The 26,068-nt window shown below is 46.3% G+C and overlaps 2 protein-coding genes across 6 annotated transcripts; both read right to left on the bottom strand.

The window, feature by feature from the left end:
• Nucleotides 1–1,544: 1,544 nt before the first annotated feature.
• On the bottom strand, nucleotides 1,545–11,317 carry NNMT (nicotinamide N-methyltransferase). 2 transcript variants are annotated; one of them, XM_075909799.1, is made up of 4 exons: nucleotides 10,840–11,317; nucleotides 8,596–8,803; nucleotides 3,148–3,478; nucleotides 1,545–1,913 (listed from the first exon to the last, which is right to left on the bottom strand). In XM_075909799.1, exons 1-4 carry the CDS (start codon nucleotides 10,997–10,999, stop codon nucleotides 1,881–1,883), a joined length of 732 nt encoding a protein of 243 aa, XP_075765914.1. In that variant the 5' UTR covers nucleotides 11,000–11,317; the 3' UTR covers nucleotides 1,545–1,880. The 2 variants fall into 2 exon arrangements, with proteins under 2 accessions (XP_075765914.1, XP_075765913.1); XM_075909798.1 differs by having other exon boundaries at nucleotides 1,545–3,478; nucleotides 10,840–11,314.
• Nucleotides 11,318–17,102: 5,785 nt separating this feature from the next.
• Nucleotides 17,103–25,045, bottom strand: LOC102445023 (nicotinamide N-methyltransferase-like). 4 transcript variants are annotated; one of them, XM_075909535.1, is made up of 4 exons: nucleotides 24,598–25,045; nucleotides 23,629–23,950; nucleotides 21,104–21,311; nucleotides 17,103–19,095 (listed from the first exon to the last, which is right to left on the bottom strand). In XM_075909535.1, the coding sequence occupies exons 2-4, from the start codon at nucleotides 23,786–23,788 to the stop codon at nucleotides 18,663–18,665; spliced, it is 801 nt and encodes a 266-aa protein (XP_075765650.1). In that variant the 5' UTR covers nucleotides 23,789–23,950; nucleotides 24,598–25,045; the 3' UTR covers nucleotides 17,103–18,662. The 4 variants fall into 4 exon arrangements, with proteins under 4 accessions (XP_075765650.1, XP_075765651.1, XP_075765648.1 ...); XM_075909536.1 differs by having other exon boundaries at nucleotides 23,629–23,897; nucleotides 24,593–25,045; XM_075909533.1 differs by having other exon boundaries at nucleotides 24,593–25,045.
• Nucleotides 25,046–26,068: the final 1,023 nt, after the last annotated feature.

A 26,068-nucleotide genomic window follows, 5' to 3' on the forward strand; every position in this document is an offset into this window, starting at 1 on the left:
GCCAGGGCTTGAAATGGCACAAAAAATAAGTGAGTCTCGGGTTGCGGAGGAAGGGGAGGATAGGACAGGACATCGTAATTTGCAAGCTGCAGTGCTTAGAAGAGCATCCTTCAGTGAAGCAGCTTGATTTCAGTTTTTGGTTGGGTTTGTGACCCCTTGAGATACCCTCCCCCTTATAAACATCACATACACACACACGACACACACACGACACACATACACACACACACACACACCCTTCCCAGGTCTCATGAAGTAAGCAGGGTGGAGCCAGCTCTGTATTTACATGAGGGACCCTTAAGGCACATTTGTGACATTTCTGGTAACCCCAAATCTGAACATTTCACCAAATATAATTTTGGCCAATTTTTTTTCCACATTCTGGCCATGAATTCCATCACTGGAGACATTCGAACCTGGACTGAACATAGCATGGGAAAGCATACTCCTAGAAAACAGCCCTAGGTTGGCTGAGGCTATGTCTACACTGCGGAAGTTTTGCAGGATACTGGAGGTATCCCAGAAAACCCCCCGCTGCATCCAGGGAATGCATTTACTCTTTCCCTTCTTTTGCGGAAGAGCAAACACGCTCTTTTGGGGAACCTATGTACCTCGTTCTATGAGGAATAATGGCTCCTCCAAAAGAGGAAGCTTTTCCGCCATTTGGCCCTGTCTATACATTGCGGAGAGCAATGTGCATAACTTTTTCCGATAAAAACCTATAGGCTGTGTCTAGACTGGCAAGTTTTTCCGGAAAATCATCTGCTTTTCTGGAAAAACTTGTCAGCTGTCTACACTGGTCGCTTGAATTTCCGGAAAAGCACTGACGATCTCATGTAAAATCATCAGTGCTTTTCCGGAAAAACTATGCTGTTTCCGTTTGGGCAAAAGTCTTTTTCCGAAAGACTTTTGCGCGAAAGGGCCAGTGTAGACAGCATAGTACTGTTTTCCGCAAAAAAGCCCCGATCGCGAAAATGGCGATCGTGGCTTTTTTGTGGAAAAGCGCGTCTAGATTGGCCACGGACGCTTTTCCGGAAAAAGTGCTTTTGCGGAAAAGCATCCTGCCAATCTAGACGCACTTTTCCGAAAATGCTTTTCACAGAAAACTTTTCTGTGAAAAGCATTTCTGGAAGTTCATGCCAGTGTAGACGTAGCCATAGTGTAGACCTAGTCTGAGCGGGGTGGAGGAATGAAATAGCTGGTGCTTGTTCCCTGATACTTCTGCGGGGGCGGGCAGACCCAAGGTTTTCAAGCAGCTGCCCTCAGTGTGAGGAAGTCTTGTCTATGCCCGCAATCTGAAATCACTAGCCTCTGGCAACACAAGCACTTCCTTCCTGCCCTTCGTAGGCCTTTCTTTCCCGGTACACAGATTACTGATAACCACATACCTTCTTCTGAATCCTCAGAGTGGCCTCGGACACACCCAGCCCCTGTTCCACTGAACGGTCAGAGCCACAACCGGCAAAAGGCAAAGCACTCACCAGCTTGCTCGATTCACGTCAGGATCACCACGCCGCTGCACACACAGCTCTTCAATACATACATTGCGTGAAAAGAGGCATTATGTTTATTATCGAAGCACAGATTCCAGTGACAGAAAGTACGAATATTGGAAACACATGGTTACATATAAAACACCATCATCACAATGCTTTCAGTTTAGCTCAGATCCCTTCCCGCTGGCAGTCCTCACAGACCGAAGGAATAACCGGAGGTTCGTCTGCACCCCAGACAGAGTTTCAAAAGTTCATTGTATTACTCCCGCCCATCCTGGCTGGCTTTATTTTTCCCAGAAGCCTCTGCAATCTATTGATTAGAACATTGCTCGGGTTAAGCCAAGGTGACGTACTCATCTGTCTTTCAGGACAGAGGTACGCAGATCAGCTCCTGGGGACCAACTTTAACACACAATCCTGCGAACATAATTTTGAGTATGTATCCATAACTATTCACATGCTCTCCAGACAGCCATCTTGCAATGATTAAGTGTGACACAGGCTTTCACTAGAGACTTTACAGGGGCCCCCTTTTGATGAACCCAGGAAATCCCTCTACATCTATGCACCCCTGTGCCACCTGCCAGTTGGCATCAAGGGGTCCCGGGGTCGCATGACTCATCACTCAGTTCTATGTTAAGAACATAAGAGCAGCCATACTGGGTCAGACCAAAGGTCCATCAAGTCCAGTATCCTGTCTGCTGACAGTGGCTAATGCCAGATGCCCCAGAGAGAGTGAACAGAACAGGTAATGATCAAGCCATCTCTCTCCTGCCATCCATTTCCAGCTTCTGACAAACAGAGGCTGGGGACACCATTCCTACCCATCCTGGCTAATAGCTATTGAGGGACTTATCCTCCATGAATTTATCTAGTTATTTTTTTAACCCTGTTAAAGGCTGGTCTTCACATCCTCCTCTGGCAAGGAGTTCCACAGGTTGACTATGCTGCATGAAGAAAAACTTCCTTTTCTTTGTTTTAAATCTGTTACCTATTAATTTAATTTGGTGACTCCTCATTCTTATGTTATGGGAACAAGAAAATAGCTTTTCCTTATTCACTATTTCTACACCAGTCTTATTCTCTATCCCTTTTTAAATACTTCCTAATATTCGGTTTGCTTTTTTGACTGCCGCTGCACACTGCATGGATATTATCAGGGAACTCTCCATAATGTCTCCAAGATCTCTCTCTTGAGTTCTTGTCGCTAAATTAGTCCCCATCCTATTGTATGTATAGTTGGAATTATTCTTTCCAATGTGCATTACTTTGCATTTATCAACATTAAATTTCATATGCCATTTTGTTGCTCAATCACTTAGTTCTGTGAGATCTTTTTGAAACTCTTCAAACTATGGTCTTTGATTAATACACATGCCAATGCAAAATCACATGCACCTTCAATTCGGAGAAGCACCCCGTGCTCCCAGCCCCCGTCACAGCTCCCTGCCCCCCAGAGACCCAAAGTACAAGTTTGCCCCGGCTCCATTTTCCCTAAAGCTGGACTTATCCTCTTCCTTGAACCCAGGCTCTTTCCTGCTCGTTATCAGCAGGACTCAGCAGGCTGCTTGCATGCAACCAGACTCTGCACAGCCTCAAAGTCTGAAAATGTGCTTTCCGAACGCTTTGGCATCACCGTGACACATTGTACCTCAAACCCGGCCTCGCTCAGGGCTTCCACCACCGATTCCTTCTCCAGGTAGAGGCAGGAGAACCTCTTCTGGCCTACTATGTAGTAAGTTTCCTTTAGGACTGTCATCATCACCAGGTGCCCCCCTGGCTTTAACAGAGAACTGATGTTCTTCAGTGCTGCACGATAGCTGGTCAGGTCTTTGCAAGCAGCTTCCAGGCATAATGTGGAGAGCAGGCAATCGGCTTGGGGCAGAGACACAGGGCCCAGGACGCTGGATTTGGACACGTCGCATTTCAGAACCTGTTTGACTTTATTTCTCAGTTTCTCTTCCTTCTCAGCCCACTTTTCCCTGCAAGAAATCTTATATTGTATACTATTGCGTGGTTACCGGTCTGCCCATCATCTCTCAGCAAGGGGGTGTTCAACAGAATCTGAAGGCAGCACATTTAAAACGACACAACACACAATTAACCAGGGGAGCTCATTGTCACAACGACACTGCTGAGGCCAAGAATTAGACCAACGCATCTGATATTTACATGGGTAACCGCCCGCGGCACTAGAGATTAATAGTCACAGAGCCCTGGAAGGGCTATAAACCCTCCAGAGGATTGTGGCAGGAACTAGAAAAGCCAGTTGTGTGACTCTGTCAGATCCGGGGGCATCTTCCGCACTTCTGAGCTACCCCGGGATGGAGGGGCTAGTGCTTAGCATGCTAACCTACAACCCCGGAGACCTGCAGTCCGTTCTGTCCTTCTGCGCGGCCTTTGAATAAGTTCCAGAATATCTGTGCTTCTGTCTCCTCTCTAGGGGTACGTCTAGACTACCGCGTTTTGTCGACAGAAGTTTTGTCAACAGTATCTGTCGACAAAACTTCTGTCGACAAAGAGCGTCCAGACACATTGAGTTCTGTCGACAAAGCAAGCTGCTTTGTCGACAGAACCCTGTAGTCTAGACGCAACCCTACAGGCAATAACACCTTCTGTCGACAGAAGGTGTTATGCCTCATAAAATGAGGTATACCAGCGTCGACAAAACTGCTGAGTTCTGTCGATGTTATGTCGACAGAACTCAGCGGTAGTGTAGATGCTGGTATAGTTTTGTCGACAAAAGTCCACTTTTGTCGACAAAACTCAGTAGTCTAGACACACCCTCGGTAATGGGGTAGCAGCCTGTCTTTCCTCCCAGTCCTCAGGGCGTTGTGAGAGCATATTAGTAAACATGGAGGCTCTCAGACACTATGGTGATGGAGGCTGTACCAATTCCCAGATAGAGACTCGTGCCTCTAACGTGCAACTTACCCCAGTCCTGTGCTGCACCCTTCAACAGCTCTGCCAAACTGCCCTGCTCTCTTCCAGTCCTGGCCTCACTCTGCCCCTCCAGCTCTCCCCATGCACCTCTATCCAGACCCGCATTCCGTCGCCCTTGCCACGCCAGTCCTGCCTCCTTTGATTACGTGCTGCCAATGTCCAGCCAGAGCAGAAAAAGGACTAACGGAGAGAAGCAGGAGTCGGATCAGTGTTTGTACAGCTGCACTTACACTACAGGCAGTAATTAATTACACTCCTTTGGAATGAACGTCTGGCAGTGAGGCAATGCCTAGAGCTACAAACCTGGAAATGAATGAGTAAGGAGAAACTGAGGCAGGGCACAACAAAGGTGATGCTATCTAGAAAACTGTTTACTGGAATTGGGCAATTTTGTAAAGTCTCTGTCCTGGTTGTTTGTTTCAATATGACTTTGGGTGCAGGTTGCAAACCCCTCCCCACATGCTTTTGGAAGACAAACTCAGAGTCCTTGCCATCTATGGTAAGAGCAGTGGTCATGTAGTCAAAACAAAGACTGGCAGTTTAGTCCTCCCTCTGCCACTGACTATCTGTGTGATCTTGGGCATGTCACTTTCCTTTGCTGCATCTTTAAAATGGAGATTACAATGTTTATTTATGTTTCTATTCAGTGGAGTTGTAGCTGTGTTAGTCCCAAGATATTAGAGGTACAAGTTGGGTGAGGTAATATCTTTTATTGCATCAGTTTCTCAATTTCTGTCCCATGGCTTGGTGTAATAAAATAAATGCCTCACCTATCTTGTCCCCTTATCTGTTTGCCACAATGTTTATGTTCTGCTCATCACCATAGTATTGCACACTCTGGAGTTGTTATGAAGTCAAAATCATTTGTGCTTTTAAAATGCACTGCCAACCTGTGGAACTCATTGCCAAGGGATGTTGTGAAGGCCAAAAGTATAACTGGGTTCAAAAAAGAATTGGATAAGTTCATGAAAGACAGGTGCATAAATGGCTAATAGCCAAGAGGGTCAGAGACACAACCCCATGTTCTGGGTAGCCCTAACCTCTGACTGCTAGAAGCGGAAACTTGACAAACAGGGAATGGATCATTTGATAAATTGCCCCTCTGATGCATCTTATCTGGTAGTGGCTGCTTTTGGAAGACAGGGCACCGGGCCAGTTGGACCACTGGCTGAGTACGGCCATTCTTAGGAGATGGAAGGTGCATGAGAATGTAAAAGAATGAGTACATATTAGAATGTACACACACCAGGGACCCTCTTTTTGCTGTGTGTTTGTACAGCACCTCACACAAGGTCGTGCTGACCCATGGCTATGGCTCCCGGCAGTATGTTAAAAAGGCATTATCCTAATATCAGCAACTCATGACCTATAGGCTCCTCCTGGCAGCTTCCTGTAGCCAGACAGGAAACCCCCCGGAAACATCCATTTTTGCTTGCCTGGAGAATGCAGGGCACACAGAGCAGTAAAAGCCTTGAACAAAAGGCCCGGGGTGCTGTGTGACCCTGAATGGCTGTAAACAGAGATATGCCAATTGCTGACCAAGAGGCCGCCGAGGAGTGCCCTTGACTGAAACCCATATTGATACGAACACAGAGCCGTCCGCGGGGGGAGGAATCTCTCGCCCAGTAAAAAAATATCCAGTACTCGCAATTTAGTTATCTCTTTTGCAAGTGTAAATTAAGTTGAAACTTGCTTGTAAGAACTGGCGCCACAAAAACGGACCAGTACAATTTGGCCTCTTAGATAAGAAAGAGGATACGGGCCCTGAAGGGTATGCATGTGTTTATTTTAAACAAAATGTGGTTTAAAAAATGTGGTAGGTAAGGTCCCTTGGAAAGTAAGACTGAGGGTAAAAACAACTGAAGAGAGTTGGCAGTTTTTCAAAGGGACATTATTAAGAGCCAAAAGCAAGCTATTCTGCTGCGTAGGAAAGAGAAAATATGGCAAAAGACAGCCTTGGCTTAACCAGGAGATCTTTCATAACCTAAAAATAGAAAAAGTAGTCTAATAAAAAATGGAAACTAGGACAAATTACAAAGGATGAATATAGGCAAACGATACAGGAATACAGGGCCATGTCTAGACTACATGGCTTGTGAAACAAGGTTTACCAGAGCAGTCAACAAAGGCTTCCCTTGTCGACCGCGGTGTGTCCAGACTGCCCCGCTGAGCCGGATCAGCTGATCGTCAGTAAAGCACGGAGGCCATTTTTATTGTAATGAAGCGGGGATTACTTAAATCCCTGTTTCTTTGACTATGCCGAATAAACTATTTTACAAGGCTCCGTCGACGGAGCCATGTAGTCTAGACATAGCCCAAGGATGAGATTAGAAAGGCAAAGGCACAAAACAAGCTCAAACTAGCTACAGGCACAAAGGGAAACAAGAAAACATTCTACAAATATATTAGAAACAAGAGGAAGACCAAGGAGAGGGTAGGCCCACTGGTCAGTGAGGAGGGAGAAACAGTAACAGGAAACTTGGAAATGGCACAGATGCTTAATGACTTCTTTGTTTTGGTCTTCACCGAGAAGTCTGAAGGAATGCCTAAAATAGCAATTGCTAGTGGGAAGGAGGTAGGTTTAGAAGATAAAATAAAAAAAGAACAAGTTAAAAATCACTTAGAAAAGTTAGATGTCTGCAAGTCACCAGGGTCTGATGAAATGCATCCTAGAATACTCAAGGAGCTGATAGAGGAGGTATCTGAGCCTTTAGCTATCATCTTTGAAAAATCATGGAAGACAGGAGAGATTCCAGAAGACTGGAAAAGAGCAAATATAGTGCCCATCTATAAAAAAGGGAAATAAGAACAACCCAGGAAACTACAGACCAGTCAGTTTAACTTCTGTGTCAGGAAAGATAATGGAGCAAGTAATTACGGAAATCATCTGCAAACACTTGGAAGATAATAAGATGATAGGAAACAGCCAGCATGGATTTATAAAGAGCAAATCATGTCAAATCAATCTGATAGCTTTCTTTGATAGAATAACGAGTCTTGTGGATAAGGGAGAAGCAGGGGACGTGGTATACCTAGACTTTAGTAAGGCATTTGATATGGTCTCACATGATATTCATATCAATAAACTAGGCAAATACAACTTAGATGGGGCTACTATAAGGTGGGTGCATAACTGGTTGGATAACCATTTTCAGAGAGTAGTTATTAATGGTTCACAATCCTACTGGAAAGGTATAACAATTGGGGTTCCGCAGGGGTCTGTTTTGGGACCGGCTCTGTTCCATATCTTCATCAACGATTTAGATATTGGCATAGAAAGTACGCTTATTAAGTTTGCAGATGATACAAAGCTGGAAGGGGTTGCAACTGCTTTGGAGGATGGTGTCATAATTCAAAATGATCTGGACAAATTGGAGAAATGGTCTGAGGTAAACAGGATGAAGTTTAATAAGGACAAATACAAAGTGTTCCGCTTAGGAAGGAACAATCAGTTTCACACATACAGAATGGGAAGCGACTGTCTAGGAAAGAGTATGGCATTTCAAGAAAGATGTGGAGAAATTGGAGAAGGTCCAAAGAAGAGCAGCAAGAATGATTAAAGGTCTAGAGAACATGACCTAGGGGGGAAGACTGAAAGAATTAGGCTTCTTTAGTTTGGAAAAGAGAAGACTGAGAGGGACCATGATAGCGGTTTTCAGGTATCTAAAAGGGTGTCACAAGGAGGAGGGAGAAAAATTGTTCTTCCTGGTCTCTGAGGATAAACCAAGAAGCAATGGGCTTAAACTGCAGTAAGAGAGGTTTAGGTTGGACATCAGGAAAAAATTCCCAACTGTCAGGTTGGTTAAACGCTGGAATAAATTGCCCAGGGAGGTTGTGGAATCTCCATCTCTGGAGATATTTAAGAGCAGGTTAGATAAATGTCTATCAGAGATGGTTTAGACCAGTGGTCCCCAACCTTTGGTGGCTGCTGGCGCTCACGCGCCACGCTTCCGGGGGTGGGCCATACATGCGCCGTGTGCTGAGGGCAGGGCCAGCCCAAATGTTTTGGCGGGTGCACATAAATGCCCCGGCGGGCACCATGATGCCTGCAGGCACCGCATTGGGGACCACATGAGGGCAGGGGGCTCTCTCGAGGTCCCTTCCAGTCCTAGTATTCTATGATTCTATGATCAGTAGCCAGGTCACCTTCCCCTACCTGTCTCCTTCCAGCTCACAGACGTATTTCACCACTGGGGTCCAATCAAACGCTCCCGGCTCCTTCTTCAGCCATTTCTCCAGTTCCTGGCGGTTCCGGTCTGTGTAGTCGGAAGCGACGATCTCCTTAAAGTTCTCGCAGGCGGACAGGAGCTGGTAAATGGTGGGGCCACTGCCGATGTCAATCAGGGTGTCGCCTTTCACACCACCTGGTTTGGAAAGTTGGGGAATGAAGATATGTTGACACATTGCGTGGCCAGTAACATGGAGACATTGTAAGTGCTGGTCTGGAGTTTGGAAGGGAATTTGTGCTTGCTTTTTATTTGCTTTTTTGATGCCTTGTGTGGAGGGTATGTCAGATGGAATATTCCTCAAGCAACAGCCCCAAACCTATGGAGCTGAGTTCTGGTGAAGGCCTTTGCCTGTGTTGACTAAGGAAATCAGCCAGAGACCGGCCATGTGACTTCAAATGACCCTCTGAGCCATGGTCCCTCCTCTGTTAAGTGGGGATAACTATCCTGCCTTCACGCAGATCGTCTATTTGCATTATAAAGCCTAGACTGATGTCGGTTTCTTGTTGCTAGTTCTTTGTTCGTGGTACCAGCTTCCTATCCATTGTTTCCCAGTTTTGTATGTCATTGCCAGAATTATTCAAAGTATATCAATGTAAGATTAATTTTTAGAAATGTCATCAAATGTCGGTGATTGGGATAAAAATGTAAATGACTAATTTATTTATTAATTGAGTAACCAAGTAAGTGGACTGGCAGTATGACATGAGGCAGAATTATTGCTCAGTAACAAAAGTTCATGTCAGCCAATGGCATGTCTCAATTCCCTCAGAATTGTCTAACAAAAAAGGAATAGAGAATAAAACAGAAAATATCCTATTGGCTCTGTATGAAACCATGGTACGCCCACATCTGGAATACTGCATACAGATGTAGCCACCTCATCTCAAAAAAGATATATTGGCTTTGGAAAAGGTTCCGAAAAGGGCAGCAAAATTATTAGGGGGTTGAACGGGTCCCATATGAAGAGAGATAAAAAAGGCTGGGACTTTTCAGCTTAGAAAAGAGGAGACTAAGGGGGCAGGGGTATGAGAGAGGTCTATAAAATCACGACTGGTGTGGAAAAAGTGAATTAGGAAAAGTTATTTACTTATTCCCACAATATAAGATCTAGGGGTCACCCAATGAAATTAATAGGCAGCAGGTTTACAACAAACAAAAGGAAGTTTTTCTTCACTCAGTGCACAGTCAACCTGTGGAACTCCTTGCCAGAGGATGTGGTGAAGGCTAGTACTTTAACAGGGTTCAAAAAGAGCTATTTAGATTCATGGAGGTTAAATCCATCAATGGCTATTAGCCAGGATGAGTAAGAATGGTTTCCCTAGCTTCTGTGTCTAGAAATGGGTGACAGGGGAGGGATCACATGAGGATTACCTGTCATGTTCCCTCCCTCTGGGGCATCTGGCATCGGCCACTGTCAGCAGACAGAATACTGGGCTGGGTGGACTATTGGTCTGATGCAGTATGGCCGTTCTTATGTTCCTAATGACAAAGATTTGTTACTTGGGATGAATCAAGGCTAGTTTGTCATGTTCGACCCATCAAAACCCAGCTGCTTACTTCATTAGTAGTTGACTAATCTGCTAATTCTCTTTTAATTTTTTATCAGTTCAATCACTTTGATTTGATGACATTTCTAAAAATGTAAACTTAAGTCAGTGTATTTTTAAATAATTTAAAGAAGTCTAGGAACCATGACTCAGAAACTGAGAATAAGGAACCAACTTCAACCTCAGAACTGTCCAGGCTAAGAACTGCCTTTTCCTGCGTGCTTATACCATGCATACCAGGGTCCTGATCTCAGCTGGGGATTCTACATGCTCCTGCAATAATAATTAATCATTCTACAGAAGCTCATTGTCATAGCTGTTCTGACATGCTGATCCTAAAAATGCTTTAAAACAGTGCAAAAGTCGAGTTAAGCTATGCAACTTCAGCTTCGTCAATTGCGTAGCTGAAGTTGAACTAGCATAATTTGGCTTTTGGTGCTATCTACACAGCAGGAAGTCCAAGTTAGAGCAAGACCCCTGTCCCGAAAGCCTCCCTACTCTTATAGATCCTTGTTGTTTCACTTCACAGACAACATTATTAAATGAGCATGCAATCACAGGCCAGAGGAAATGCTGAGAACTTCTCAGCCCTTCTGTCCTATCCCCGCAGGCTGCTCTACTCACCTGAAATGAATATCTTAAAAAGGCTTTTCAGGCTTAATTCTAGAACTTCATTCCGTGGGCAATTACTGGAACCGAAGGAATAGTATGTCTCCAGATACACTGCAGGGTCAAAATCTTTCTGGTACGTTTCTCCCCCCGTGAAACTTGCTGGAGATTCCATCTTGCACAAACAGTCTCTGCTCTGCGTTTGTTCCCAGTGCAAACGGATAGGTCTTCCTGTTGGTATTTTAACCCCTCCTTCTACTGCCAAACTGCACGTTCACTTCAGCCTGAGAAATTATTTAGCTGAGAACACCGACAGGTCCGGCAAGATTTTCTCAGCCTTCCAAATCAAAAGAAGAAGCACAAAAGAATATACAGGAAAGAAAGTCTCTCTGGGACCATTAGCCAAGGATAATCTGCCCCCCTTCCCACCTCCTGGCTCCTTATGTGGGACAACGCTTATACAAAAGAGGAAGAGGAATTTGAGCAGCGTTTTCTGACACATGAAAATGGGCTGACTGTGACGGAAAGCTACTGGGCAGATATTTTGAATGCCTGTTTTGCCACACTATGCCCTTTATTCAGCATTGGTCAGGCCACATCTGGAGTATTGTGCCCAGTTCTGGACTCCCTCCCCACTACAGAAAGGATATGAAGCATTGGAGAGAGTCTAGTGAGGGTGACCAAGATGATTAGGGGGCTGGAACGCATGACCTACGAGGAGAGGCTGAGGGATTTGGGCTTATTTAATTTGCAGAGGAGAAGAGTGAAGGGGGATTTGAGAGCAGCCTTCAACTTCCTGAAGGGAGGTTCCAAAGAGGATGCAGAGAGCCTGTTCTCAGTGGTGGCAGATGGCAGAACAAGGAGCAATGGTCTCAAGTTGCAGTGGGGGAGGTTTAGGTTGGATATTAGGAAAAACTATTTCCCTAGGAGGGTGGGGAAGCACTGGGCTGGGTTCCCTAGGGACGGGGTGGAATCTCCATCCCTAGAGATGTTTAAGTCCCGGCTTGACAAAGCCCTGGCTGGGATTCAGTCGGAGTTGGTCCTGCCTTGGGCAGGGGGCTGGACTCGATGACTCCTGAGGTCTCCTCCAGCCCCGGGGCTCTATGATTCTATGTTGCTGTCACTTCTGGTGCAGGAGAACCCACACATTGTAATGAGATCACATGGTCTGGGAAACCTGGGTCCCATGGGCTAGGAGACCCAGGTTTGACCAGCAGCAGCTTCAGAACTTCTGAATGAGGAAACAGCTTCATGGAACGGTGGGAGGAGCTTCCATGAACCCACCAGTGGCAGAACACTCAATCCAGAGGAGACCCACCCATTCAGAAGTGGGTCGATGTTACTCTGGGGAAGCCGGCTACCCCCACACGGTTGTAGCTCCATTGCAAACTGTTTGGGGGTTGGAAAGTCAACTTGTGCAGAGTTGTGAGACAATTAACAATGGTTCACCCACAGAGGGGTTGGCATGTGAAAAGTTCCAGAACTAATAGCTGGGGTTTCTGAATGCTGCAGTGGTTCATTGACATTGGAAACGAGGCAGGGATTTAAATATCCCACGCTTAATTTGCATAAAAATGGCCACCGTTTTTGCCGACTCAGCACTTTGTCGGCAAAAAGAGGCAATCTAGCAAGGGATCTGTCGAGAAAGAAAGCCTTTTTTGACAGATCCTGTACACCTCCTTGCAAGAGGCATAAGGGATCTGTCGAAAAAGGCTTTCTTTCTCGACAGATACCCCTCTAGACTGCCGCTTTCTGCCAACAAAGTGCTGAGTCAGCAAAACGTGGTGGCCATTTTTATGCAAATTAGGTGTGGGATATTTAAATCCCTGCCTCATTTGCAATGTCTATCTGCCTAATTTGCATCCCTCTGCCAACAGAGGGATGCAGTCTGGACGTTCCCTCAGTGACTGGGCAGAGACGATGACTCTTCTGTGAAGCTGTGCTGCTGTGCAGCTTAGATTGAACATGACTTAGGGCATGTCTACACTAGGAAACGATTTCAAAATAACTAAACTTAAAATAACTCCCGAAATAACAAAAACAAAATAGCATCACTCCCTGAGGAAAGCAGGAGTACAGATTTTGAAATAACCAGCCCGTTATTTCGAAATCACAGGCTTTGTAGTGTGGACGCTCCGCTTGTTGTTTTAAAATAACCCTCCCCCTTATGTAGTGTAGATGAGGGCTTAAAGACTAATTTACTAGGGCAGAAGCTTTCATGAGATGCAGCTCACGTCATCAGATGCATGAAGAGAAGGAGGTCCCAGGTAGGCACAGATATACATGTCCAGCTTGATTGGAAAATGGCCTCTGTAGAGAAGGAGGCAGGGGTCAAATTCTTTGCTGGTGGCAGTAACGCCACTGAAGTCAACTAAGCCATCAAGGAAGCCACTGAAGTCAACTAAGCCATCAGTAATGCCAATGAAGTCAACTAAGCCATCTGCCCCAAAAGAGAAACTGTTCCTATTCCAGCTCCAACCAGATCAGCCACCCAACTGCCGAGAAGGGCAGAGGAACACTGAAATCTTTTGTTCACAAGCACTGCCCTGACATCCATCGCTCGTATGTAAACACTTGTATTGCTCTCGACCTTGATACTTAACCCCTCACTCTCTCCTAGAGAACGTGGAGTAGGACTACGCACTGCTAACCCTGGCCTGGCTGTCTTGGGTAATTGGTAGTTACGTTGCTGAACTTCCGACGTTTTCTCACGTTACCTTCCTGGATCATCAGGGTTGACTGATGCTCTGAGGACGCTTCACGAGCAAAAGGTCTGTGTCAGGGTGCAGGCAGCAATCTGACAGGGCTACACACCTTCAGGCCCAGGATTAAAGGCAGGTGCCCCCATACAACTACCAGCGCGCTAAATTCAGGGGGCCGTAAGATATTCAAAAATTTAACACACGGCGAGGGGGAGGGATGGGATAGAACGACTCTCCTCTCTGGAGGCACCATGTGGTCTAAGGCTGGCCCTGGGTACCTCAGCTTCTATGTCCCATCTCTTCAATCATAAGGCGAGCTAGCTCTTGAAGATGGCTGGTTTTCCTCGGAAGGGTGGGGCTGAAGGACAGCATAGGAGCATGAGACTAGGATCACCAGAGGACAGGCTGGAAGTGCGCCAGGTCGGCTATCAACGGGGATGCCCACACTCTCTCTGCTTCTGAGACTGCTGAAGAAAGGGAAGCAGGGCAGGAGCATTTACTCCCCAATGAGGCGAATGGCTTGAGAGAGGAAGGGTAGCAGGGCTCTCTTGGAAAACCCTAAGGACAGGAGAAAGCCGTTTGGCCAGCCCCAAACCTGGAAACACCACAAGGCCCCAAAAACGGCACGATAGGCTTAAAAACTGAGACTTAATCATACATGCTGGGGTTGTTTTCTTTGCTTGCTGAGCTGTCGGGTTCACCCAGGCTGTGTTTTTCAGGGTTTTTTCCACAACCATGGGGACTAGAAACATATTTGCTTCACACACACCCCTTTCCAAAAAAAAGCTGGGGTTCTCACCTCATCAGAAGGCTCCCTTAGGTGGGGCTTTAAGAAAACACCAAACATGGTTCAATTGCAAAAGATGGCAACCGAATCTTCTGTGCTTAACGAGCCCTCTAATCTTTTCCATCCATAGGTGGATTTTTTTCCATCTGCGTGAGGAGTGAATTTTGTTATGTGCACGGAGGCATGTGGCAATGTGCACCACCAGTGGAAACACGAAACCGAGCTGCAGGAGCTCTGCTAATCAGCGGGGCGGCACTGGAATTTCTCCTGAGCGGCTGCACAAGTGCTCAGCTTACAGGGAACACTGCCTGTGTTGTGTGAGTGTCTCGGGGGAGAGGGGCAAGTAGGAGGGGAACTGGCTGTGGTGGAGTGTAAGTTCCTTGCTGGTTGCTATGTTTGGGCTGTGGGCTGTGGGGGACCCCCACTGGCAGCTGCCTGTAAGCATGGCCCAGCAGGAGGTGCCTTACCCCCCCCCCAGGGCAGTGGCTAAAACAAGTTCTACAAGTTAAGAGAAGAAGCTGAACAAAGTAACTGGGGGGTTGGGGGAAGAGTCAGTCTTGGGCTAGAATCATAGAGGAACCAGTCTGAGGAGAGGGCTGGAATCCAGGGGCCTAGGGACCCCATTTCAAGGGGTTTGAAGTATCCTGGCCCAGACTTCTGTAAACACATCGGGTGCGTCTCAACTGGCAAGATTTTGCGCAAAAGCTTGAATTTGCACAAGAGCACTGACTTTGTAATGTACAAAATCAGTGTTTCTTGCACAAATACTTTCCCGCTCCCGCTCGGGAAAAAGCCCTCTTGCACAAGAATCCTTGCGCAAGAGAGCCAGGATAGACAGGGAAGAACTGTTTTGCGCAGAAAAGCCCCGATGGTTAAAATGGCGATCGGGGCTTTCTTGTGCAAAATCGCGTCTCTACTGGCCACGGATGCTTTTGCGCAAAAGCAAATCTTTTGCGCAAAGGCACTTGCCAATCTAGACGCGCTTTTGCAGAAATACTTTTAACGGAAAAGGATTTCTGTTAAAAGTATTTCCGCAATATCATGCCAGTCTAGACGCAGCCATCCTGCCTAGGCTGTGCTGTATCCTGGAGAAGCAATAAACCCGTCTATTCTACCAGCTGGCAGAGTCTGTTCTTGCAGCTATGGGGTGCAAGAATGGGGGAACCCCGACTGCGTTGTCACTCCAGCCTCCAGTCTTAGGTGGATCCGAGAGGCTCTCTCCAGGACTGCCTCGTCATCTGGGAACCACCGAGGTGGCTCTGCCCTCAGAGACCTGGTCATCGTAAAGAGTCAGGGTCAGACTGTTGGGAGCCACAGGTAGGGTTTCCAAGCTGGCTGCAGGGCTGTGAATGTGCTTCCCTTCGGAAAAATCCATTCACGGAGACACAAAAGGAACTGCAGCTGCACCACCAGCTGGACCACAGCTCTGCGATAGTCACATACAGGCTGAAAGGGGGAAAACCAAAAGGGGGGAGGGGAATACATGGTTAGCGACGTGAACCCGCATTCTGCCGCGTTATGCTACTACAGCAGCAGCCAAGTGGACCAGGCATTGCACAGACCCATGCAATGGCCCAGGCGTTGCTTTGCAGCGCCCAGTCTTGAAAACAAGCCAATTAAACCGGCTGTCCAGCTCCATCTGTCTACAAACTCTGCTTCCAGAGCAGCTGTAGACATTGATGCCTCCTAATGTTCAGAAAGCAGAAAAGCAGAAGACGCTCGCTGCAATCGGCCTGTGAAATGAATTACAGGGCGGGGGGGAGGACGTGTCCAAATTTTTCCTGATGCATAATAGGCTTTAAAATCCATTTGCAGGAAAATGGTGACAGGGGATCTAATGAGTGCAGCTGAGGCACTCATCTGTTAAAGGCCACTTGTGGTGTGATGGAGGAGTACTGGCAGCACAGTCTGGGTGACCAGCGCTGGCGTAGGGAGAGCAGCCAGAAGAGATTTTCCGGAAAAACTTCTTCCGAAAGAGTGCGTCCACACTGCAAAAGTGCATTGAAAAAGTGATCTGCTTTTTCGAAATATAGTGTCCACATTCATTGGACTCTCTCTTGCATTTCTGCTGTGATTACTATGGGCAGAATGGCCACCAAAGCACCTGTGCTGTTTCCTCTTTCCTCTTCTTTTGAAAGAACTCCCTATTCCCCGTCCCCACACGCTTTTTTCCGGAAAAGCTCCTTTGCAAAAAGTCTTCTTCCTCGTAGAACGAGGATTACCAATGCTGGAAAAACCCCTTCTTTTCTTTCGATTTTATTTCGAAAGAAAAACAGTCGTTTTTCCAGAAAAACTCTGTAGTGTAGATATACCCAGAGTTTTGTGGGAACCAGTCCCGGGTGCAGCTGACATTGCTGCTTGCAATGAAACAACATATTCACTGTGGGCATGGGAGGGTCGTAAAGTGGGCATTCTGTTAGATGCCCTTGTTGGGAAGGAGGTGAGGGGTTAATTCTGTTTTCAAGGCATCTGAGAAAAAGAAAGAACAAAAAATAAATACTTGCCAAGATTTCTAGCTCAATGTATTGGTAAAAAGCCAGTAACAATTTACAAAATGGGCTTGTATATTATATAGGATGTAAAAAAAATTCTGGAATGATTCAGAGCCAAATATTAAGCAGGTGGCATTAATGTTAGGCCATGTATTTGATTAATGAAAGAACTTTGCTGCGGCCTGCTGCTGGGATTGGATGCACCAGAGCGGGGAGAAAATGCCAAAAAGAACCCCTCAAATATACCTCCTTTTTGGAGGTATAAAGATTGTTGGAAATAATCCAGGACACTCTGGATGCAGGTGAAAACAAGCGGAGGATTTATTATACACCAGCTGATGGAGTGACACGCAGGAGTTACCCTGGTGAACACTGGTTAATTAACACAATTCAATAGGTTATATAGTCAGCAGGTGGACAGAGGAAAAATGATTTGATAGGTCTAGCAGCAAGACGAAATGAGCACATAAGCCAATAGAACTACTTAAGATTACATAATATCTCCGCCCATTGCAAAGTAACAACTCATTCATTAATATACAGGTAGTTACTGTTCAAAAGCCAAAACATGTCAGCGAAACAGTAAGAACATTTTAGTTAGCATAAATGATGTTGTTTCTATAGCCGGCGGGTATGGCCTTGAGTTGGTGCAGTGCTTGGTTTTCAGGCTCATTATCCAGGAATGAAGCAAGACAGTTAAGCACATTTTATGAATGTTATCTTGAGCAAAGTGTGTTACGTTACTAACTGAGGTTCTGTCCGAGTGTCTTAGAATGTGGTTGCTATGGTGCCCAGCATCTTTTTACTGCCTGCAGCTCTTATCTTGACTGTGGTGTTCCCAGGCCTAATTCTAGGATGGAGTCATGCTGTTTAGAGGCCTACTAGCACATTTAGGGCTGCCTCAGTTTACCGTACAAGGATCTCATGGAAAAAGCGGCTTTTTCAAAAAGAAAACGTCCACACTGTTTGTTTTTGCACAAAAAACCCCTGGGAAAAAGCGGATCGGCAGAAAACATGCAAATGAGATTGCAACTCATTCAAATGAGTCCCTCGTTAGCATAGTTTTTGCCGAGAAAACTCCAAGACTATGTCTACACTGGCACGATCTTGAGCCAGAGCTATACAAATGAGGCTAAGCATGGAATATCAATGAGCCTCATTTGCATATCTAATGAGCTGCCATTTTGCAGAAGAGGCTCTTGCGCAAGAAGGAGCTGTCTACACTGCTCCTTCTTGCGCAAGAAAAACCCTCTTGCGCAATGCCGTTATTCCTGAAAATAATCAGCGTACCAGTATTGCGCAAGAGGGTTTTTCTTGCGCAAGAAGGGGTAGTGTAGACATCTTCTCACACAAGAGCCTCTTCCACAAAAATGGTGGCTCATTAGATATGCAAATGAGGCTCTGCGATAATTCCACGCTTAGCCTCATTTGCATCGCTCTGGCGCAAGATCGTGCCAGTGTAGACATAGCTATAGTGTAGATGTAGCCTAAGTGCTGACTGCCCCTCTCAGCCCTAGGGCTGCAGTCTGTCCAGATTTTTGTCTCTGTCCAGATTCTGGCAACCCTGGCAAATGTCAAGAACCCAAGCAGAACCAAGGTACAAATTATCGAGAAATTAGAATGAGCAGCCAAAATTGTATGTGGGGACTCCTCCTGCTGAGAAGCATTCCTCAGTTAAGTTCATCCTGCAAGAGCAATTTAGCTGTTTCTATGCTCCTGGAGTTGTCACATATTTCACAACAAAATGCTTCATGTGTTTAACATTGGAGACAAAACTGCACGAATTTCATTATGTTTATTCCTAATATTATTCCTCTTCCTTTAGGAAGGGTTTCTTTTACCCACACTCCCCAGGATTTACACCGCTTCCTCTTTGCGAGCTAGAATGAAGTACATGCCAGAGTAATCAGAACTGTCGCCGACTTTATTATCCTTGAAGAGAACCTCAAACTCTTGAATGCTGAAGCCAGTTTCACTGAGGGCTTCCCTCAGAAACTCCTCTCTCAGCACCAAACAAGAGAACCGTGTAGGGCCAACCATATAGAAACTGCAGCCCAAATCGCCACTCAGCACCAAGTGTCCTCCAGGTTTTAACAGGGAGCTGATGTTCTTCAGAGCAAGGCGGTACGTGTTCTGATCTTTGCTAGCAGCTTCCAAGCACAGGGATGAGATCAAGCAGTCAGCTGGAGGCAAGATGATTGGATCCATGGGGTTGCTTTTGTGGATGTCACATTTCAGAACCTGTTTGATGGTTTTCCTTAACTTTGCCTCTTTCTCAGCCTCCTTTCCCCTGCAGACAGACACATATACAATAAGAGCTGAACCCCAAATGGTTTTCTGCAATTACTGTGTCTTTCTGTGCTACAGTGCAAGTATCAGAAGGAAAACGTTCGCTAGAGTGATGTCTATTTGTAGGATCTTGCGTTAACTTTGTTTTTACTCCCCTTTCCACAGATCATGCTTTAAAAGTCAGATAAGCTGGAATGCTAACTGTAGTTAAGTCTTAGCCACCACATTTTGCTTAGAATTCATCAAGCTTTTTCAAACAGGCTTATAAACTCGGGCTGTTTTTTCACTGGACCCCATCTGAACTTTGGATATTTTAAAAAAATCTGTAACCACCTGAATTTACATAAGCAACATTTCACTGTGCATTTCAGACTGGGAAAGTGCCAATATCAACTGATAACTCCCTCCAAAGTCTGTGACGTTGAGACTTCCTGACAACTCTAGATAGACCTGCCTCCTGTATACAGTCCAAAGTCTATCGAGCAGTAGTGTTAACTACCCTGATGTACGCCAGTGAGACTTGGACTGTATACAGGAGGCACGCTAGGCAACTGAACCACTTCCACACGATTTGCCTCCGCAGACTTCTGAGGATCCGGTGGCAGGATAAGGTGCCAGACACAGAAGTCCTTTCTAGAGCAGGTCTGCCGTCAGTTTACACCCTGCTGATGAAAGCTCAGACACGCTGGGCAGGCCATGTTGCAAGGATGCCAGATCATCGCATCCCTAAACAGCTCTTCTATGGTGAGCTGTTTCAAGGGAAGCGATCGCACGGGGGACAAAAGAAGCGATACAAAGATACGCTTAAAGCCTCTCTCAAGTCCCTGGATATTGACACCACCTGCTGGGAGACCCTGGCACAAGACCGATCAACATGGCACACGCTGATCTACCAAGGCTGTCAAACATCTGAAGCCAGAAGGACAACCATAGCACAAGAGAAGCGAGCACTCCGTAAAGCCAGAGTTGCAAAAGCTGCAACAGTGGTGCCCACACATGTCTGCCCGACCTGTGGTAGAACATTCCGTGCCCGTATCGGCCTTATCAGCCATTTGCGGACACACCATGAACAGTCCATAACCTGTTAGATGTCAAGGTCCTCTTCGAATACGATGGACGAACAACAACAACAACAACAACAGATAGACCACTTCAAGGACTGAAAATCACAGGCCTCCTGCTCTTTATTTGCTAAGAAAAAACCTTTGGCTAAGTCTACACTGGCATGATTTTCCAGAAATGCTTTTAACGGAAGAGTTTTCCGTTAAAATCATTTTCGGAAAAGCGCGTCTAGATTTGCAGGACGCTTTTCCGCAAAAGTACTTTTTGCAGGAAATCGTCCATGGCCAATCTAGATGCACTTTTCTGCAAAAATGCCCCAATTGCAATTTTCGCCATAGGGGCTTTTTTGAGGAAAACAAATCTCTGCCGTCTACACTGGCCCTTTTGCGCAAAAGGTTTTCGGAAAAAGACTTTTGCCTGAACGGGAGCAGCATAGTATTTCTGAAAAAGCACTGACAATCTTACATGAGATCGTCAGTGCTTTTGCGAAAATTCAAGCGGCCAGCGTAGACAGCTGGCAAGTTTTTCTGCAAAAGCAGATGATTTTGCGGAAAAACTTGCCCGTCTAGACACAGCCTTCCAGTATTCACCACAGATTGTGTTTGCATCTTCCAGCTGATTAGCATCAAGTTACAGCAGGGGAAGTCTAGTTTGGATATTAGAAACAACTATTTCACTAGGAGGGTGGGGAAGCACTGGGCTGGGTTCCCTAGGGAGGAGGTGGAATCTCCATCCCTAGAGGTTTTTAAGTCTCGGCTTGACAAAGCCCTGGCTGGGTTTATTTAGATGGGATAGGTCCTGCTTTGGGCAGGGGGCTGCACTCAGTGACTCCTGAGGTCTCTGCCAGCCCTGGGATTCTATGATTCTGTGATCGGGAGATGAAGCTACCAAGAACACTAAGGGACACACAAGCGATTTAGACAGTCTGCTCTTTCCAGCCCCTGTACCTCTTTCCCTCCAGCTCACAGACGTAGTCCACCACTTGGGTCCAATCAAACGCTCCCGGCTCCTTCTTCAGCCATTTCTCAAGTTCCTGGCGGTTCCGGTCTGTGTAGTCGGAAGCGACGATCTCCTTAAAGTTCTCGCAGGCGGACAGGAGCTGGTAAATGGTGGGGCCACTGCCGATGTCAATCAGGGTGTCTCCTTTCACGTCACCTGGTTTGGAAAGTTGGGGAATGAAGATACGTTGACACATTGCGTGGCCAGTAAGATGGAGACATTGTAAGTGCTGGTCTGGAGTTTGGAAGGGAATTTGTGCTTGCTTTTTATTTGCTTTTTTGATGCCTCGTGTGGAGGGTATGTCAGATGGAATATTCCTCAAGAAACAGCCCCAAAACCTATGGAGGTGAGTTCTGGTGAAGGCCTTTGCCTGTGTTGACTAAGGAAATCAGCCAGAGACCGGCCATGTGACTTCAAATGACCCTCTGAGCCGTGGTCCCTCCTCTGTTAAGTGGGGATAACTATCCTGCCTTCACGCAGCTCGTCTATTTGCATTATAAAGCCTAGACTGATGTCGGTTTCTTGTTGCTAGTTCTTTGTTCGTGGTACCAGCTTCCTATCCATTGTTTCCCAGTTTTGTATGTCATTGCCAGAATTATTCAAAGTATATCAATGTAAGATTAATTTTTAGAAATGTCATCAAATGTCGGTGATTGGGATAAAAATGTAAATGACTAATTTATTTATTGATTGAGTAACCAAGTAAGTGGACTGGCAGTATGACATGAGGCAGAATTATTGCTCAGTAACAAAAGTTCATGTCAGCCAATGGCATGTCTCAATTCCCTCAGAATTGTCTAACAAAAAAGGAATAGAGAATAAAACAGAAAATATCCTATTGGCTCTGTATGAAACCATGGTACGCCCACATCTGGAATACTGCATACAGATGTAGCCACCTCATCTCAAAAAAGATATATTGGCTTTAGAAAAGATTCCGAAAAGGGCAGCAAAATGATTAGGGGGTTGAACGGGTCTCATATGAAGAGAGATAAAAAAACTGGGACTTTTCAGCTTAGAAAAGAGGAGACTAAGGGTATGTCTACACTACCCCACTAGTTCGAACTAGCAGGGTAATGTAGGCATACTGCACTTGCAAATGAAGCCCGGGATTTGAATTTCCCGGGCTTCATTTGCATAAGCGGGGCTCCGCCATTTTTAAGAACCTGCTCATTTGAACCCTGTGCCGCACGGCTACACAGGGCACGAACCTGGTAGTTCGAACTAGGCTTCCTAGTTCGAACTACCGTTACTCCTCATTCCATGAGGAGTAATGGTAGTTCGAACTAGGAGGGTAGTGTAGACATACCCTAAGGGGGCAGGTGTATGAGAGAGGTCTATAAAATCATGACTGGTGTGGAAAAAGTGAATTAGGAAAAGTTATTTACTTATTCCCACAATATCAGATCTAGGGGTCACCAAATGAAATTAATAGGCAGCAGGTTTACAACAAACAAAAGGAAGTTTTTCTTCATTCAGTGCACAGTCAACCTGTGGAACTCCTTGCCAGAGGAGGTTGTGAAGACCAGGACTTTAACAGGGTTCAAAAAGAGCTATTTAGATTCATGGAGGTTAAATCCATCAATGGCTATTAGCAAGGATGAGTAAGAATGGTTTCCCTAGCTTCTGTGTCTAGAAACAGGTGACAGGGGAGGGATCACATGAGGATTACCTGTCATGTTCCCTCCCTCTGGGGCATCCGGCATCGGCCACTGTCAGCAGACAGGATACTGGGCTGGGTGGACTGTTGGTCTGATGCAGTATGGCCGTTCTTATGTTCTTAATGACAAAGATTTGTTACTTGGGATGAATCAAGGCTAGTTTGTCATGTTCGACCTATCAAAACCCAGCTGCTTACTTCATTAGTAGTTGACTAATCTGCTAATTCTCTTTTAATTTTTTATCAGTTCAATCACTTTGATTTGATGACATTTCTAAAAATGTAAACTTAAGTCAGTGTATTTTTAAATAATTTAAAGAGAGTCTAGGAACCATGACTCAGAAACTGAGAATAAGGAACCAACTTCAACCTCAGAACTGTCCAGGCTAAGGACTGCCTTTCCCTGTGTGCTTGTACCGTGCATACTAGGGTCCTGATCTCAGCTGGGGATTCTACATGCTACTGCAATAATAATTAATCATTCTACAGAAGCTCATTGTCATAGCTGTTCTGACATGCTGATCCTAAAAATGCTTTAAAACAGTGCAAAAGTCGAGTTAAGCTATGCAACTTCAGCTTCGTCAATTGCGTAGCTGAAGTTGAACTAGCATAATTTGGCTTTTGGTGCTATCTACACAGCAGGAAGTCCAAGTTAGAGCAAGACCCCTGTCCCGAAAGCCTCCCTACTCTTATAGATCCTTGTTGTTTCACTTCACAGACAACATTATTAAATGAGCATGCAATCACAGGCCAGAGGAAATGCTGAGAACTTCTCAGCCCTTCTGTCCTATCCCCGCAGGCTGCTCTACTCACCTGAAATGAATATCTTGAAAAGGCTTTTCAGGTATAATTCTAGAATTTCATTCCGTGGGCAATTACTGGAACCGAAGGAATAGTATGTCTCCAGATACACTGCAGGGTCAAAATCTTTCTGGTACGTTTCTCCCCCCGTGAAACTCGCTGGAGATTCCATCTTGCACAAACAGTCTTTGCTCTGCGTTTGTTCCCAGTGCAAATGGATGGGTCTTCCTGCAGGTATTTTAACCCCTCCTTCTACTGCCAAACTGCACGTTCACTTCAGCCTGAGAAATTATTTAGCTGAGAACACCGACAGGTCCGGCAAGATTTTCTCAGCCTTCCAAATCAAAAGAAGAAGCACAAAAGAATATACAGGAAAGAAAGTCTCTCTGGGACCATTAGCCAAGGATAATCTGCCCCCCTCCCCACCTCCTGGCTCCTTATGTGGGACAACGCTTATACAAACGAGGAAGAGGAATTTGAGCAGCGTTTTCTGACACATGAAAATGGGCTGACTGTGACGGAAAGCTACTGGGCAGATATTTTGAATGCCTGTGTGACGGACCGGGCCGTGTCTGGGCACAGCTGAGGGCGTCCGCTCAGGGCGAATTGCTCAAATCCGGGGCTCCTTACAGTCCCCCTGACTGGCGACCTCTCCAAACAGGCCACAAACCAGTCTCACAGAGCGCTTCAGCTGCCTGCCTGAAGCCTCCCGAGCAAAACCCCTCCGACACCCCAGCAATATCCGTGCCCCAGATGGCCCCGGGCCTCATACACAGGTGGGGAGTCCTAACACCCAATCCCACCTACCCCGAACAAGTCCTGTCCGGTTCCAAGAAACCAGCCACAGATCCCTGGTCAATTTACCCTCTGGACCTTACCCACAAATCACGCTGGTCCAATCCTTTAGAATCTATATCTAAAGGTTTATTATTACAAGAAAGAAAAGCATGAGAGTAAGGTTATTAAAGTACAGTACGTTACATGCACCGAGTCTCCCAGTCCTCGATGCAGGCTCTAGCAGAGATGTTGCAGCTGCTGGTTTAAAAGTTCATGTTGCACATCCTAGGGTCAGGATGGGTTCACAGGTCTTCCGGGCTCTTCGATACCTGCAGTGCTGCCTCTGGGATGAAGTGCTGAGCTGAGAACAAAATGGCATCGACCACATGGCCTCTTTATACCTCCTTCCTGGCCTCTTCTAGTATGTAGCAGGTCACCTGGTCCTCAGCCTCTCTGTGTTCCCTGCTGGCTGCTCTCAGGACAGCCCCCATTCTTTGGGTGTGTCTTTGGCCCATTGAGAACCATTGTTCCACAGTTAATTAGCATGTCCACAGGCTCGGCCCTGCCCAATGCTTAACCACATGCAGGGAAATCTTCAGTTTCTACACAGATTACAGATCTACACACACAGACATTATATACTCACATAAACAGTGTACACAGGATCAGAAAACAACAAGCTCCCATTCAATACCCCACATGGCTCCCTTTCATACAGACTTCTGGGGCCAACACCCCCACCTAGGGGTGCAGCAGCGATCTGGCTGCTTTCCTCCAATTCGGTAATGTGACAGCCTGTTTTGCCACACTATGCCCTTTGTTCAGCACTAGTCAGGCCACATCTGGAGTATTGTGCCCAGTTCTGGACTCCCTCCCCACTACAGAAAGTATATGAAGCATTGGAGAGAGTCTAGTGAGGGTGACCAAGATGATTAGGGGGCTGGAACGCATGACCTACGAGGAGAGGCTGAGGGATTTGGGCTTATTTAATTTGCAGAGGAGAAGAGTGAGGGGGGATTTGAGAGCAGCCTTCAACTTCCTGAAAGGAGGTTCCAAAGAGGATGCAGAGAGCCTGTTCTCAGTGGTGGCAGATGGCAGAACAAGGAGCAATGGTCTCAAGTTGCAGTGGGGGAGGTTTAGGTTGGATATTAGGAAAAACTATTTCCCTAGGAGGGCTGGGTTCCCTAGGGAGGGGGTGGAATCTCCATCCCTAGAGGTGTTTAAGTCCCGGCTTGACAAAGCCCTGGCTGGGATTCAGTCGGAGTTGGTCCTGCCTTGGGCAGGGGGCTGGACTCGATGACTCCTGAGGTCTCCTCCAGCCCCGGGGCTCTATGATTCTATGTTGCTGTCACTTCTGGTGCAGGAGAACCCACACATTGTAATGAGATCACATGGTCTGGGAAACCTGGGTCCCATGAGCTAGGAGACCCAGGTTTGACCAGCAGCACCTTCAAAACTTCTGAATGAGGAAACAGCTTCATGGAACGGTGGGAAGAGCTTCCATGAACCCACCAGTGGCAGAACACTCAATCCAGAGGAGACCCACCCATTCAGAAGTGGGTCGATGTTACTCTGGGGAAGCCGGCTACCCCCACACGGTTGTAGCTCCATTGCAAACTGTTTGGGGGTTGGAAAGTCAACTTGTGCAGAGTTGTGAGACAATTAACAATGGTTC

The sequence above is a fragment of the Pelodiscus sinensis genome, chromosome 26 (genome assembly GCF_049634645.1).
Source record: "Pelodiscus sinensis isolate JC-2024 chromosome 26, ASM4963464v1, whole genome shotgun sequence".
NCBI lineage: Eukaryota > Metazoa > Chordata > Testudines > Trionychidae > Pelodiscus > Pelodiscus sinensis.